Source organism: Pseudophryne corroboree, chromosome 9, assembly GCF_028390025.1.
Source record: "Pseudophryne corroboree isolate aPseCor3 chromosome 9, aPseCor3.hap2, whole genome shotgun sequence".
Taxonomy (NCBI): domain Eukaryota; kingdom Metazoa; phylum Chordata; class Amphibia; order Anura; family Myobatrachidae; genus Pseudophryne; species Pseudophryne corroboree.
The window spans coordinates 218531990-218549854 of record NC_086452.1 but is presented as its reverse complement, the minus strand read 5'-3'; the positions used below and the strand labels follow the sequence as shown (position 1 = coordinate 218549854).

General features: G+C 46.2%; 1 protein-coding gene across 2 annotated transcripts in view; it reads left to right on the top strand.

The window, feature by feature from the left end:
• DENND1B (DENN domain containing 1B) overlaps positions 1-17865 on the top strand; it is a 505665-nt gene that overhangs the window by 479558 nt on the left and 8242 nt on the right. For both annotated transcript variants that reach the window (XM_063940123.1, XM_063940124.1), the window contains 2 exons: positions 8274-8356; positions 9630-9855. In XM_063940123.1, the coding sequence (XP_063796193.1) occupies positions 8274-8356; positions 9630-9855 (309 nt within the window). The remainder of the gene's footprint in view (positions 1-8273; positions 8357-9629; positions 9856-17865) is intronic.

Here is a 17865-nt window from a genome sequence, read left to right as displayed (position 1 = left end):
ACCCCCAATATATAAATTGCATTGCAATAATCCTGTTGCCCAAAAAAAGTATTTCTCTGGCAGGATCCACAGGTTATCCACAGGTATAAGGTAGCAACAGTGGATTTGCACCAATCGGTCAAAGCTTTTTGGCCTCCCAGCATGCAACGGGCCCGTCCATATATCCCCGCCTCCTGGCTCAGACAAATCAGTTTTTTATTTGGTGCGGCAGGAGCCGGACCATGGTCAATTGGCTGCTGGTTTTTAGCAGCCATAGGCTTTCTTATTTTATTTTTAAAGTCGCACTATTTTTTTTTTTAGTGATCTTTCTAAAAAGCGTCTTATACGTACTTAGAAAGAGTCGCTCCAACAACTCTCCACCGGGCCATGACAACGCTTACCCACGAGTACAGTGCTGTTTCGGCGGGTGCTTGTGTTGGATATACTAGCAGGTCCAGCCGACATTACCAGGCTGTGGCCGGTGCACGGGGAGAAGGTAAGGCATCGGTTCCGCTTACAGGGGGAATACGGACACAGCCGCACTGCTTTGGGAGGGGACTACCAAACAGTCGCTGACACAGCTGCCACCTTGGGTGCACCAGCGCTAGCCCTTAGGGATCATAGGCTCCAGGAGTAGCATGAGGCCGCGATCCCTAGGATTGATGTCAGCAGTGGGGAGTCAGATGCTCTCCTGGTCACCCCTACTCCCGGTTCATGACCAGTTTCCTCAGAGTCTCCCGCCATGAACTGTTTTCCCGTTTCCGTCTGAGACGCTGTGTACTAAGGGACCCAGTCGCAGCATAGGCGGCTGTGTGACTGGTGTGTCAGTGTTCACTTGGGCATCTGTGTTCACTATAGGTTCACGGAGCGGCGGATCCACTCAGTGTTCCAGACGTATTGATGGATCGTGGAAGCGGGGTAAGTCTCCCTGTATCCTACTCAACTGAGTATGGGTTATACAGCACTAAGGGGTACATTTACTAAGCAGTGATAAAAGCGAAGAAGTGAGCCAGTTCCCCTAAGTCTCTATCTACCTTTTGAGTACGAATAGTTGGATAAGTGCATAATGCATATGAGTCTGATAATATTACTGTGGTTTCTTTCGCTATGCGTCTGAATACGGTTAAAACTTTTATAAAGTAATTCAGTAATATGTTTTTCCTACATACTTGAAATGTATCTTTAGTTGATTATGTGCTCATATTGCTTATTATACTAATGTATAACATGAGACTAACTGCTAGTGTGATTGCTGACTTTACTATAATTCTGTAAAAAAAAATTCTATCCAGATCCTCAATGCTGGTGTATAGCAGGGTAGGGTCGGATTGTATGTCACTTTAACGAGTCTTAAAGTGATTACAGTCACAAATTGGGTAGTACACTTTGTAAGTGTTGATTATTTATCATGTCTATGGGCGGCAAAGGTGAGGAAGACACAGTCATAGCAACACCAACACTCATATCATGTTTGTCTTGCAAAGCTGGGTTAACCTTTCAGGATCTGCTTCAGGATGGTTTGTGTGCAAATTGTTTTAGCTTTCACCAAGGTCTCTTGAATAGTACAAGGCAGATACAGGTGCAAGTTGATCCCCCTTGGGCTATGTTTGCACAAACATCCAGTATAGCTGAGCGGATAATTCCAACTTCTGTACCAGGAATAGGTTACACGATTAACCCTTACATGCAGCTACCCATCTGCAGTTTATCACTTCCAGCAGTAGCCTCTCAAAAGAAACAGGCTGAAAAGCCAATGGTAAGTAAATCTACATCTTCACAGTCTACACATGTTTCAGATGAGGATTCATCGGAGGATGAAGGCTCATTAAGCTCTGGTTCTGCATACGAAGAGGAGGAGGTAGGCCTCAGCTCAGTGGACATAGCTGAGTTAATTAAGGCAATGAAAGCCATTCTACCCTTGGAAGAATCAGCAGAGCCTGTGTTAAAATCCATGGCACCTGTGGTTAAACGTCCCAAAACAGTTAAGACTGAGTTTCCTGGGTCAGATCAGCTGACGGAAATCGTGGAAGAGGCTTGGGCTACGCCCAGTAAGACGTTTAGAATGCCTTGGAAATAGAATTCCTATTATCGTCTTCCAGCTGGGGATTGTTTAAAGAGGTAGGTGGCCCCCAAAGTAGATATGCATGTTATTCGATTATTTCGAAAATCTACATTACGTCTGCATTCAACATCATTAAATGATGTCACGGATAGGAAAGTGGATGGTTTTTTAAAAACCATTTTTTCCCTGTCTGGGGCAGTCATAAGACCAGCCATGGCTTCAGCTTGGATGGCAAAAGCAGTGGCTGCCTGGGCTGATGCATTGGAAGGATGATCTTTCAAGAGCATCTAGAGAGCAAAAATCCCATATGTCACATATAAAACCGGCTGCGATGTTCTTGTAAGAAGCAGCTTTGGATATGGGTACAATTGCCTCCAGGGCATCAGCTTCAACAGTAGCCGCTCGCAGAGCAGTTTGGCTATGTACATAGAAAGCTGATTCAGAATCTAAAAAGGTTTTGGAGTCTTTACCTTTCTCTGGAGATATTCTTTTTGGTAAAGAATTGACAGATATTTTGGAGTCAGAAGCAGATTCCAAGAAAGTAAAGTTTCCTTCCACATACAAATTCAAACCTAAAGTTCCAGCTTTTCGGTCTCAAGGAAAAGCTAAAGGGAAAAGTCATGGCAAACAGCCCCAATACAACAAGTCTGGTAAGACTAAAAGCATTGGGCTACCAGAGGACCGGTTGGTAAAACAGAAGATAGGCCATCAGCCTGATGGTGCAGGCCTCCACCTGGGAGATTCCAGGGTGGGGGGGGGCAGACTTCTTCAGTTTACTCATATCTGGCAGCAGTCTACAACAGATGCCTGGGTGCAGGAAGCGATAGCTCTCGGTTATGCATTTGCCTTCAAAGAAACACCCTCCTCGAAGGTTTTTTTGTACCAGCCCGTCTCGGGTAGAGACAAAGGCCAGGGCTTTGCAAGAGGCAGTTCAGAAATTGCTTCAGTCAGGGGTAATCATTCCAGTTCCTCCTGCACAACAAGGACAGGGTTTTTACTCCATCCTGTTTCTAGTTCAAAAGCCAAATGGATCATTCCGGCCCATACTCAATCTCAAAGTGCTGAACAAGTACATTTGAGTACCTCTGTTTCATATGAAGACTTTACGTTCCATTATTTTTGCCATTGAGCCAAGGGATTATATGGTATCCCTGGATAAACAGGATGCTTACCTACATGTTCCTATAGCATTGTCCCATCAGTGCTATCTCAGGTTCGTTATTCTCCAACAGCATTTTCAGTTCCAGGCCCTACCTTTTGGGTTAGCCACAGCCCCCAGAGTATTTACCAAGATTATGGTGGTAATGGCAGCTTATCTCCGCCAGCAGGGGATACTAATTTTTCCATACCTCGACGATCTTTTAATCCTGTGTCATTTGCAACAGACAATAATGTGTCTGCAGAAGCACGGGTGTCTCATAAATTGGGCGAAATCGTCTCTGGTTCCGTCACAGCGGATGACTCACTTGGGGTGTGTACTGGATTCAAGCCTTCAAAGAGTATTTTTACCTCTGAACGAAATATCCAAAGTTCAGTCAAGGATTCAGGAGCTGCTACACAGTCAAAGGATATCCATTCACACAGCAATGCGTGTGATGGGATTGATGGTGTCAACATTCGACATGGAGTATGCAGTTCCACTCGAGGCCGCTGCAGTATCTGATCCTTGCCAAATGGAATGGGTTTCATCAGTTGATAAAAACGCAGACTGTGGGGGTCATTCCGAGTTGTTCGCTCGCTAGCTGATTTTAGCAGCATTGCACACGCTAGGCCGCCGCCCTCTGGGAGTGTATCTTCGCTTAGCAGAATTGCGAACGAAAGATTAGCAGAATTGCGAATAGAAAATTCTTAGCAGTTTTTGAGTAGCTCGAGACTTACTCCTACACTGCGATCAGCTCAGTCCGTTTCGTTCCTGGTTTGACGTCACAAACACGCCCTGCGTTCGGCCTGCCACTCCTGCGTTTTATCCTGGCACGCATGCATTTTTCCGCACACTCCCTGAAAACGGTCAGTTTCCGCCCGGAAACACCCACTTCCTGTCAATCACACTCCGATCACTTCAACGATGAAAATTCTTCGTTCGGACGTGAGTAAATCTACTAAGTTTTGTGCTAAATTACTTAGCGCATGCTAACCAGGCTAACGACCTCCTTACTTCCACCGTAAGGATCATAGGGGGTCATTCCGAGTTGTTCACTCGTTGCCGATTGTCGCAACGGAGCGATTAAGGCGAAAATGCGCATGGTATGCAGTATACCATGCGCATGCGCATTTTCGCCTTAATCGCTCCGTTGCGACAATCGGCAACGAGTGAACAACTCGGAATGAGCCCCTATGATCCTTACGGTGGAAGTAAGGAGGTCGTTAGCCTGGTGGCTACAGACATCCCATCTGAGCAAAGGGAGACACTTTTGGATATCAGATTGGGAAATTCTGATAACAGATGCCAGTCTCCAGGGCTGGGGAGTAGTGTCAGGAAGGTTTTGTTTCCAGGGGCAATGGACCAAAGAAGAAGGTTGCCTGCCAATAAATATATTGGAGCTTCGGGCCATATACATGGCACTGATTCAGGCAAAGGACATCCTTCAGGGAAAACCAGTTCAGATCCGCTTGGACAATGCGACGGCAATAGCGTACCTCAACCATCAGGGAGGAACTTGCAGCCAAAAAGCTATGAAGGAGGTAAGTCACACACTAAAGTGGGCAGAACTTCATCTTCCAGCCTTGTCCGCAGTGTTTGTTCCAGGAGTCCTAAACTGGGAAGCGGATTTTCTCAGTCGACACGCCATTCAGGCAAGCGAATGGGCTCTACACCCGAGGGCTTCCAGACTCTAGTCGACAAGTGGGGGTTGCCAGGGATATATCTCATGGCGTCCCATCAGAACAACCAAAGTTCTCGCATACAGGTCAAGAATAAAGGATCCCAGAGCGATCTTTGTGGATGCCCTGTCGGTGAGATGGGACTTTCATCTGGCCTGTATGTTTCCTCCAATCAGCTGAGATGGGTGGTGAGAAAGATAAAGCAAGGAAAGGGTGCCGTGATACCAATAGCTCCGGCTTGGCCCACAAGACATTGGTACACAGATCTGCAGAGAATGTCGATGGATGCTCCATTCCTGCTTCCTCAACGTCCAGGTCTACTGACGCAGGGTCCTTGTTATCACAGACATCTGGATCGACTGTCTTTGACTGCGTGGCTCTTGAGCCCTCTATCCTGAAGTCAAGAGGATTCTCACAACAGGTAATTCAGACAATGCTCAGAGCAAGGAAACCTTCCTCAGCTCGAATTTATCACCGAATATGGCAAACCTGTATTCATTGGTGCAGTGAATGGAAAATGGACCCTTGGTCTTTCAGAGTTTCCAGGTCTTCGCATTCCTTCAGGCAGGAATGGATAGAGGTTTGAAGGTGGCTTCCTTGAGAGTGCAAGTTTCAGCATTGACTGTATGGTTCCAAAAGAAAATTGCCAATTTACAGGATGTGCATACTTTTTTCCAGGGAATGCTGCGCATTCAACCTCCATTTGTTCCTCCTACAGTGCCTTGGGACTTAAGTTTAGTCCTGCAGGCCCTTCAAGTTGCCCCATTTGAACCACTTAATAATGTTGATCTTAAATGGTTGACAGCTAAAGTTCTCTTTCTACTGGCCATGGCGTCAGCTAGAAGAGTTATCAGATTTAGGGGAATTGTTATGTTGTCTTCCATTTCTGATCTTTTATCCAGATAGAGCGGTTCTCAGAACTAAATCTGGTTATCTTCCCAAGGTGGTGTCTAAATTTCACTTTAACGAAGAAAGTGTAGTCCCAGCTTTCCAGGAACCGGACCTTTCTGCGGGAGATGCATCACTGGACGTGGTCCATGCCTTATCTACGTGGATTGTACCAGTTCCATCAGAAAGACAGATTCTCTGTTTGTGCTCTACGGATTTCACAAGAGAGGATGGCCTGCTGATAAGCAGACACTGGCGAGGTGGCTTCGGATGACTATTTCAGAAGCATATTCTCACGCTGATCTCCCTGTTTCGAATAATGTCTCTGCTCACTCTACTCGTAAGGTAGGTCCATCATGGGCAGCACAATGTGGTGCTTCAGCAAGACAGATATGTAAGGCAGCCACATGGTCTTCCATTAACACATTCATTAGACATTATGCCGTGGATACCTTTGCCTCTCCGGACGCTGAATTCGGACAAAGGATTCTCCTGTCCAATCAGGAGCGTCCCCACCACTAAATTGCTTTGGGAATCCTGTGGATTATCCTGTGGACCCTGCCGGAGAAATATACGTTATGGTAAGAACTTACCGTTGATAACGGTATTTCTCCTAAGTCCACAGGATCCACAGGGTTCCCACCCTGACGCACCTGATTTGAGGATCCTTTTACTCACTAACCTCTTCCTTCTTGTACGGAAGGGTGTGCGTGTGTGTTCTTCTCGCCTGATTAGGGCTATCTATGATGCTCCTGCCTTAAGCTTTGGGAAAACAACTATTTTTTCTGAGCCAGGAGGCGGGGATATATGGACGGGTCCGTTGCATGCTGGGAGGCTGAAAAGCTTATACCGATTAGTGCAAATCCGCTGTCGCTTCATCATATCCCAATGTTATCCTGTGGACTTAGGAGAAATACCGTTATCAACGGTAAGTTCTTACCATAACGTATATATTAACATTCATGCATTTTACGACATGTCCTTTTTTGCTTGAAGATACCATGCAAAATATATTTTCTGTGACTTAGAAACCAGGTGGCACTGCGCTCTTGCAGCTCAATGATATTCCATTTTATCTTAACTGTAAAAATTCTACAGTACGTGACACCAACTGCTCCTGTAATAACTAAAGATTTGCCAGGATGTAGGGCTGTTTGTGCTAAGACACTTTGCTGAATGTTAAATACATGCAAACTAAACCCTACTTAAATTATAGTCTCCCTGATATCTGACATTGGAATAACATAACTTCTTTCTAAAATTAAACAGGCTATTGTGATTTAGTAAGTGATCTAAATAATTTCTGCTGTGTAGTAAATTGTCATATGCTGTATATGTGGATCTTATGCTACAGAGGGAAACTGGATTATATAAAGCATTATGTTGAGGAAAGAATGAGGCACAATACCAGTTTGAATCATATTTCTAACAGTCCTGTCCAAAGATCACTGCTCCCACCCTCACTGCACAGTGCTGGTTTCAGATTGTTTTCTGTCATATTGACACTATTCCCCATAATCTACTCTCCTCTCCTCTGTGCTTCCCTAATTAGCAATGGTGACTTCCTTGTTAGCCTGGCAGCGCTTGTGAAAATGTCAACATTCCGCTGAAAAAAATCCCCCAATTAGATCTGAATATAAAAACCCTAGTATCAGTTCTGTTGCTCTGCAACAGCCACAGGGGGACACGTAATATGGAGAGTAACCCCTTAACTGCTAGATCACACTGCCAACAGATATACATACATATGTGAATGGTATAACACTGAAATGTATTGTTTGTATATTAAACTTTACTAGACTTTCTGTTTTCTGTGGTGCCTTATTAAAGACCCTCTTCAAGCCTGTCTGCAGTGCTGTGCAAAAGATAGTACAGTATGTATTTCATATATATATATATATATATATATATATATCAAATGGTTAGTTAAAATAAAACAAAAACCTCTTAGAGATCTAATCAATGTTTATTTAAATGATCTAGGTTTGAGCCGGTTAAGTAATGAACCTATGTTTAAACTCTTCTCTGCCAGTGATTTATTAATCTCTAATGCTACAAGGATTTTAATCCAGCCACCATGATTAAGGTGAAATATGCTGCTTTTCACATAATGAATGGTTTTGTTGATGTTATCACTGCGCTCATAAAATTAATCCTGGATTTAAAATATCTGATAGGATATTATAATCACACCATGGTAGACAAGCAGTTTGAGCATTGGCATTAGTGTACTGTAGTTCATAACAAGATGTTTTTTATTGCAAATGAAGATGGTTATACTGCCCTCTTGTGGCCAAACTATAAAAAGGCATTTTATAACTTTTTTTTACCTTTTACAAACTTCAGCTTTTGTGAGTTCTCATGTTACCCCTCTCATCGGGTTAGCTCTCAGTCTTTATTCATTTACAGTTATTTTATTTCCACTTTGTCTTATCAGTCCACTATAGATAGCTGAACATTTATTTTTTTTCAGGCTGAGAATTGTACTTTGTAAACCAAGTGTTTATCTTTCTTTTTCCCGAAGACACGGATGAATAGACAGACGCTCAGCAAAGGAAACCACAACTCTGGACTGGAGGATACTGATGCAGGAGACAATGCCAGCAAGTGAGTAACATATGGGCATAAGAGAATACATTTTGACATATGCTTACTGGGTTCTGGGGTACAGGTGAGTGTTGGAACCCACAGTTTCAATGTTAACAGTTAGATATGCAGTCTTTAAACCAGCTTTTGTGTAGATTGTCTATATATCCCTTTATAACTACACCTGGCAGAAGAAGCGATTTCTCCTGAACATTGCAATAACCTAAAACTAATATTTATGTTCAAACAATATTTTGAAAAAAGTTTGTTTTGCACTCTACATCCTGGTTAATAACACACACATGCTCCTGTTTTCTTCAAGAATAGCTTGTCGTTTTATTGTTAGTCAGTGTAATAATGTGAAATAATGAGCTTCTCTTAAAAACTCAGATGTTTCTGAGGCTAAACAGTTTGTGTCATTAATTTACACATTTTACCTTTACTACTACTATCCACCTTCAATGTAAGCTCATCATGTCTTACCTTACCATTTCATTTTGGCCCCTTGGAAGGAGCTGCGGCAGGCAGCTTGCGTGACCTCGTGGATTACTCAACAGGCCGATGGTGTTGTGAGTGATCTGATAATGTCATCGGATGCATCACTGGATCACACATGCATGCAGAAGGCGTCTACTTATAGCAGACGGGATGCGGTCAAGATGCCGCCGGACGGAATCCCGGCGGTCGAAATACCGACGCCGGAATCCCGACCGCCACAATCCCGACATTTTCTCCCTCCGTGGGTGTCCACGACACCCATAGAGGGAGAATATAATAGTGTGCCGAGCGTAGCGAGGCACCGTGCCCGCAGCGTGGCGAGCGAAGCGAGCCCGCAAGGGGCTGCGTTCCGCTCGCCACCCCTGTCGGGATTGTGTGGTCGGGATTCCGGCGTCAGGATTTCGACCGCCGGGATTCCGGCCGGCGGCATTTAGTACTGATCCCATAGCAGACGCCTCTTGCTGTATTACTATTTGCTAGCACCGCTGCTACTTCGAAGGAAACAGCAGCGATGCTAAATCCAACCACATTTGAATCAGGCCCTCTCTGCTTGGTAAACCACGTGCCTGTATTCTCTGTGATGCTAATAAGGTTCCTGCATCCTTCTAACCCTCAGTCATCTTATTTCTGTTTTATACTGAATCCTTGTTGCCCTGTGAACCCCAGTTATATATACAGCCTCACCACATATTTACATGATGGCCATTAGGAACTTGTGCATGAGTCCTGTACAGTATAAGTCACACTGCACACCCCATGTCCTCCATGTCTCACTCATTAATTTTGTCCTGCACAGATTGTCCTCTGAGGACAGTGAAGAAGCCTCTGGATATTTAGATGACAGTGATGCCTCATATGATAATGTGAGCCTGTCCTCCCGTCCAGGGGGAGAGATGGATCTCCTGGGAGAGATCCTAGACTCACTTAGTACCCATAGTTCGGATCCTGGTGGGGGCCGTCTCACAGCTGCTAAGAGTCTGGACTTTTTTCGTTCCGTAGAGGACTTGGACTACAAAGTTATGGTATGTTTGTAAACATGGAATAAATGTTGTAGCCTGCATGTACAGTAATGCCGCTTTCAGATCGCAAATGCCGGATCCCACCCGGTAAGAGAAACGTGTCCTTACCGGGTGGGATCTGGCATTTGCTCTGCTTTGGTGGCTTTCCGACCCGACAATATACCGGGTCGGTTGCCATAGCAGCGGGGGGGGGGGGGGGGGGGGCGCAGCAGCAGCAGGGGCGGGGGTGGAGGCGGCCATGGGAGATAAGCTCATCTCCTGCGCCGCCTCTCCCTATGCTGTGAATGGGAGCCGTGTCGCATCGAAACGGCTCCCATTCACACTGCGCCTGACCCGGTATTCAACCCGGTAATAACCCTTCTTTCTCTATCGTCCTTGTGGATGCTGGGGTTCCTGAAAGGACCATGGGGAATAGCGGCTCCGCAGGAGACAGGGCACAAAAAGTAAAGCTTTCCGATCAGGTGGTGTGCACTGGCTCCTCCCCCTATGACCCTCCTCCAGACTCCAGTTAGATTTTTGTGCCCGGCCGAGAAGGGTGCAATCTAGGTGGCTCTCCTAAAGAGCTGCTTAGAGAAAGTTTAGCTTAGGTTTTTTATTTTACAGTGAGTCCTGCTGGCAACAGGATCACTGCAACGAGGGACTTAGGGGAGAAGGAGTGAACTCACCTGCGTGCAGGATGGATTGGCTTCTTGGCTACTGGACATCAGCTCCAGAGGGACGATCACAGGTACAGCCTGGATGGTCACCGGAGCCGCGCCGCCGGCCCCCTTGCAGATGCTGAAGTAAGAAGAGGTCCAGAATCGGCGGCTGAAGACTCCTGCAGTCTTCTCAAGGTAGCGCACAGCACTGCAGCTGTGCGCCATTTTCCTCTCAGCACACTTCACACGGCAGTCACTGAGGGTGCAGGGCGCTGGGAGGGGGGCGCCCTGGGAGGCAAATGAAAACCTTTTTTGGCGAAAAATACCTCACATATAGCCCCCAGAGGCTATATGGAGATATTTAACCCCTGCCAAGATTCACTAAATAGCGGGAGACGAGCCCGCCGAAAAAGGGGCGGGGCCTATCTCCTCCGCACACAGCGCCATTTTCTCTCACAGAAAGCCTGGAGAGAAGGCTCCCAGGCTCTCCCCTGCACTGCACTACAGAAACAGGGTTAAAACAGAGAGGGGGGGCACTGATTTTGGCGATATTGAGATATATATAAAGATGCTATAAGGGAAAACACTTATATAAGGTTGTCCCTATATAATTATAGCGTTTTGGTGTGTGCTGGCAAACTCTCCCTCTGTCTCCCCAAAGGGCTAGTGTGGGTCCTGTCCTCTGTCAGAGCATTCCCGGTGTGTGTGCTGTGTGTCGGTACGTGTGTGTCGACATGTATGAGGACGATGTTGGTGAGGAGGCGGAGAAATTGCCTGTAATGGTGATGTCACTCTCTAGGGAGTCGACACCGGAATGGATGGCTTATTTAGGGAATTACGTGAGAATGTCAACACGCTGCAAGGTCGGTTGACGACGTGAGACGGCCGACAAACTATTAGTACCGGTCCAGGCGTCTCAGAAACACCGTCAGGGGCGTTAAAAACGCCCATTTACCTCAGTCGGTCGACACAGACACAGACACGGACACTGAATCCAGTGTCGACGGTGAATAAACAAACGTATTTCTCATTAGGGCCACACGTTAAGGGCAATGAAGGAGGTGTTGCATATTTCTGATACTACAAGTACCACAAAAAAGGGTATTATGTGGGAGTGAAAAAACTACCTGTAGTTTTTCCTGAATCAGATAAAATAAAATGAAGTGTGTGATGATGCGTGGGGTTACCCCGATAGCAAATATTGGCGTTATACCCTTTCCCGCCAGAAATTAGGGCGCGTTGGGAAACACCCCTTAGGGTGATAAGGCGCTCACACGCTTATCAAGTGGCGTTACCGTCTCCAGATACGGCCGCCCTCAAGGAGCCAGCTGATAGGAAGCTGGAAAGATATCCTAAAAAGTATATACACACATACGGTGGTTATACTGCGACCAGCGATCGCCATCAGCCTGGAGATGCAGTGCTGGGTTGGCTTGGTCGGATTCCCTGACTGAAAATATTTTATTCATATAGAGCATTTAATAGGATGCATTCTATATATATGTACGTGAGATGCACAGAGGGATATTTGCTCTCTGGCATCAAGATAAGTACGTTGTCCATATCACCCAGAAGATGTCATGGACACGACAGTGGTCAGGTGATACAGATCCCATACGGCACATGGAAGTATTGCCGTATAAAGGGAAGGAGTTAGTTGGGGTCGGTCCATCGGACCTGGGGACCACGGCAACAGCTGGGAAATCCAACCTTTTTACCCCAAGTTACATCTCAGCTGAAAAAGACACCGTCTTTTCAGCCTCAATCCTTCCTTTCCCATGAGGGCATGCAGGCAAAAGGCCAGTCATATCTGCCCAGACATAGAGGTAAGGGAAGTAGACTGCAGCAGGCAGCCCCTTCCCAGGAAAAGAAGCCCTCCACCGCGTCTGCCAAGTCCTCAGCATGACGCTGGGGCCATGCAAGCGGACTCAAGGTGGGGGGGTAGTCTCAAGAGTCTCAGCGCGCAGTGGGATCACTCGCAGGTTGACCCCTAGATAGTACAAGTATTATCCCAGGGGTACAGATTGGAGAGTCGAGACATCTTCTCCTCGCAGGTTTCTGAAGTCTGCTTTACCAACGGCTCCCTCCGACAGGGAGGCAGCATTGGAAACAATTCACAAGCTGTATATCCAGCAGGTGATAATCAAAGTACCCCTCCTACAACAAGGAAAAGGGTATTATTTTTCCACACTATATTGTGGTACTGACGCCAGACGGCTTGGTGAGACATAGTCTAAACTGAAATCTTTGAACACTTACATAAAAGGTTCAAATCGAGATGGAGTCACTCAGAGCAGTGATAGCGAACCGAAAAAAGGGGACTATATGGTGTCCCTGGACATCAAGGATTACCTCCATGTCCAAATTTGCCCTTCTCAACAAGGGTACCTCTGGTTCGTGGTACAGAACTGTCAATATCAGTTTCAGACGATGCCGTTTGAATTATCCACGGCACCCCGGGCCTTTTACCAAGGTAATGGCCGAAAAGATGTTTCTTCAAAGAAAAAAGGCATCTAAATTATCCCTTACTTGGACGATATCCTGAAAAGGGCAAGTTCCAGAGAACAGTTGGAGGTCGGAAGAGCACTATCTAAAGTAGTTCTACGACAGCACGACTGGATTCTAAATATTCCAAGAATCGCAGCTGTTTTCCGACGATACGTCTGCTGTTCCTAGGAATGATTCTGGGCATAGTCCAGAAAAAGGTGTTCCTCCGGGAGGAAAAAGCCAAGGAGTTATTCGACCTAGTCAGAAACCTCCTAAAACCAGGCCAAGTATCAGTGCATCAATGCACAGGAGTCCTGGGAAAAATGGTGGCTTCTTACGAAGCGATTCCATTCGGCAGATCTCAGGGGATTTGCTGGACGAATGGTCCGGATCGCATTTTCAGATGCATCAGCGGATAATCCTGTCTCCAAGGACAAGGGTGTCTCTTCTGTGGGGGCTGCAGAGTGCTCATCTTTTAGAGGGCAGCACACTCAGCATTCAGGACTGTGTTCTGGGGACCACGGATACCAGCCTGAGAGGCTGGGGAGTAGTCACACAGGGAAAAAATTTCCAAGGAAGTGTGGTCAAGTCTGGAGACTTCTCTCCACATGAATATACTGGAGCTAAGGGCAATTTACAATGCTCTGAGCCTAGGAAGACTCCTGCTTCAAAGTCAACCGGTGCTGATCCAGTAGGACATCATCATGGCGGTCGCCCACGTTATCAGACGGGGCGACACAAGAAGCAGGAGGGCAATGACAGCAAGGATTCTTCGCTGGGCGGAAAATCATGTGATAACACTGTCAGCAGTGTTCATTCCGGGAGTGGGCAACTGGGAAGATTTTCTCAGCATAAATGAATTCCACCCGGAAAAGTGGAAACTTAATCTGGAAGTTTCCACATGATTGTAAACCGTTGGGAAAGACCAAAGGTGGTTATGATGGCGTCCCACCTGAAGCGCCAGGTCAAGAGACACTCAGGCAATAGCTGGGACGCTCTGGTAACACCGTCGGTGTACCAGTCGGTGTATGTGTTCCATCCTCTGCTTTTCATACCCAATGTATTGAAAATGATAGGAAGGAGAGGAGTAAGAACTATACTCGTGGCTCCGGTTTGGCCAAGAAGGACTTGGTTCCCGGAACTTCAAGAGATACTAAGAAGGGTCTTGATTCGGCAAGAACCGTGTCTGTTCCGGGACTTACCGCAGCTGCGTTGACGCCAAGGCGGGTGAACGCCGGATCCTAAGGGAAAGAGGCATTCCGGAAGAGGTCATCCCTACCCTGGTCAGAGCCAGGAAGGAGGTGACCGCACAACATTATCACCACTTAGGTGAAAATATGTGCCAGGGTGTGAGTCCAGGAAGGCTCCACGGAAGAATTTCAACTAGGTTAATTTCTACATTTCCTGCAAACAGGAGTGTCTATGGGTCTCAAATTGGGTCCATTAAGGTTCAAATTTCGGCCTGTTGATTTTCTTCCAGAAAGAAATTGGCTTCAGTTCCTGAAGTCCAGAAGTTGTTAAGGGAGTACTGCATATACAGCCCCTTTGATGTCTCCAGTGGCACTGGGCGATCTCAACGTAGTTTTGGGATTCCTAAAAAATTACATTGGTTTAAACAACTCAAATCTGTGGATTTGATATATCTCACATGGAAAATGACCATGCTGTTGGTCCTGGCCTCGGCCAGGCGAGTGTCAGAATTGGCGGCTTTATCTCACAAAGCCATATCTGATTGTCCATTCGGACAGAGCAAAGCTGCGGACTCGTCCCCAGTTTCTCCTTAAGGTGGTGTCAGCGTTTCACCTGAACCAGCTTATTGTGGTACCTGCGGCTACTAGGGACTTGGAGGACTCCAAGTTGCTGGATGTTATCAGGGCCCTGAAAATATAGTTTCCAGGTTGGCTGGAGTCAGGAAATCTGACTTGCTGTTTATCCTGTATGCACCCAACAATGCTGGGTGCTTCTGCTTCTAAGCAGTCGATTGCTCGTGGGATTGGTAGCACAATTCAACTTGCACATTCTGTGGCAGGCCTGCCACAGTCTAAATCTGTTAAGGCCCATTCCACAAGGAAGGTGGGCTCATCTTGGGCGGCTGCCCGAGGGGTCTCGGCATTACAACTTTGCCGAGCAGCTACGTGGTCGGGGGAGAACACGTTTGTAAAATTCTACAAATTTGATACCCTGGCAAAAGAGGACCTGGAGTTCTCTCATTCGGTGCTGCAGAGTCATCCGCACTCTCCCGCCCGTTTGGGAGCTTTGGTATAATCCCCATGGTCCTTTCAGGAACCCCAGCATCCACAAGGACGATAGAGAAAATAAGAATTTACTTACCGATAATTCTATTTCTCGGAGTCCGTAGTGGATGCTGGGCGCCCATCCCAAGTGCGGATTATCTGCAATACTTGTACATAGTTATTGCTAACTAAATCGGGTTATTGTTGTTGTGAGCCATCTTTTCAGAGGCTCCGCTGTTATCATACTGTTAACTGGGTTCAGATCACAGGTTGTACAGTGTGATTGGTGTGGCTGGTATGAGTCTTACCCGGGATTCAAAATTCCTCCCTTATTGTGTACGCTCGTCCGGGCACAGTACCTAACTGGAGTCTGGAGGAGGGTCATAGGGGGAGGAGCCAGTGCACACCACCTGATCGGAAAGCTTTACTTTTTGTGCCCTGTCTCCTGCGGAGCCGCTATTCCCCATGGTCCTTTCAGGAACCCCAGCATCCACTACGGACTCCGAGAAATAGAATTATCGGTAAGTAAATTCTTATTTTTTTACTGGGTTGAATTACCGGGTCAGGCGACCCGCTAATTCGGCCAAAGTGCTTTCACATCGCACACTGACCCGTTTCGACACGGCAATATGCCGTGTCGATACCGGGTTATTTGTGCGATGTGAAAGGGGTATAAGTGTATCTGTGTCTCTATGGAAATGTCTAGAACTTGGCAATATGATGCCATTCCTACTTTATTTATGGCTTAAACAATGGCTTGGACTGAACAAAGTCTGCCTTGACCAGACACAGGCGGTAATTCAGAGTTGATCGCAGCAGCAAATTTGTTAGCAGTTGGGCAAAACCATGTGCACTGCAGGGGGGGCAGATATAACATGTGCAGGGAGAGTTAGATTTGGGTGGGGTGTGTTCAATCTGAAATCTAAATTGCAATGTAAAAATAAAGCAGCCAGTATTTACCCTGCACAGAAACAATATAACTCACCCAAATCTAACTCTCTCTGCAAATGTTACAACTGGCCCCGCTGCAGTGCACATTGGGGGTCATTCCGAGTTGATCGCTTGCTAGCAACTTTTTGCTGGCTTGCGATCAAATAGTCGCCGCCTATGGGGGAGTGTATTTTCGCTTTGCAAGTGTGCGAACGCGTGTGCTGCCGAGCGGGCCGAAAACATTTTGTGCAGTTTCTAAGTAGCTCTAGACTTACTCAGCCCTTGCGATCATTTCAGCGTGTCTGGTCTGGATTTGACGTCAGACACCCGTCCTGCAAACGCCTGGACACGCCTGCGTTTTTCCAACCACTCCATGAAAACTGTCAGATGACACCCATAAACGTACTCTTCCTGTCAATCACCGTGCGTTCGGCTGTGCGAATGGATTCTTCGTTAAATCCATTGCTCAGCAACGAACCACTTTGTACTCATTCAATGCGCCTGCGCATTGCGGTGCATGCACAGTTTAGCCGCATTTGAGATGATCGCTGCACTGCAAAAAGTTGCTAGCGAGCAGTCAACTCTGAATGACCCCCATGGTTTTGCGCAACTGCTAACAAATTTGCTGCTGCGATCAACTCTGAATTACCCCCAGAATTTTGATTTGCTCAGAAGCGGCCATAGTGATCTTTTCTTACCTCACCCACCAACCTGAGGCATCTCTTCTATATATCCCATCATATTTTGCCAAGTTGGAAATATGACCGACTGTACTGTATGATGTTTGGAGGTAAAAGTTATATAACTGCAGAGATCTTATTTTCCAATTTTCTCTGATTGTCATTGTTGCATTGATGTTTTTATCTGCATTCAATTATTTTGGATGGTGATGTCAGCAAGCCCAATCCGAATCAGTGAGTATGGAAGAAAAAATCTATACCAAAGGTAGGTGACTAACTTTCCTTACATGGGAACACCATAAACCTTATCAGTTCTTTGTCATTGTATTTGATTGTGAAGCTATTAGGATGCCCTTTAATTAATACTGTATTAATCTGCGGTGTCTAGCTCTAATTCATAAGCCATAATATAACTTGTGTGCACGATCTTTCCATCAGTTTGGTAGGCATACAGGCAAGTCATTACAGGTATGACAGAGTTGTATGTTGACCATTGCTGCAGGTTGTCCATCAAGTTACCTTTTAAGCCACACGTTTTATTTCCAATATTAGCACTAAATGTTTTGTGGTTTGTGGCAATGTTGAAAAGAAAAATACGTTCATTATCCATTGAACGTTCACCAGTATGTTAACATTACATTATATATGCATATACAAAAATTTTGTGAAGATTTACGTACAAGTAGAGCTGATGTCATGTTTTAGAAGTATACTTTCTGCTGCGGGGTACACTGGGCTCCACAAGGAATGGACAATGGGGGTGTAGAGTAGGATCTTGATCCGAGGCACCAACAGGCTCAAAGCTTTGACTGTTCCCAGAATGCATAGCGCCGCCTCCTATATCACCCCGCCTCCCTGCACAGGATCTCAGTTTTGTAGTTGGTGCTGCAGTAGCAGGCACTTAACAGAGGGGCTGCTTCAGGCAGCCCTAAGAAGAGCTTTTTTTCTGAGGAAAAAAGTGAAGACTTCAAGGGCAGCAGCAGTGTTACATGTCAGTGGACATTCCTGGCTGCAGCTCCGGCTCTCCCCAGCGGCGCTGTACAC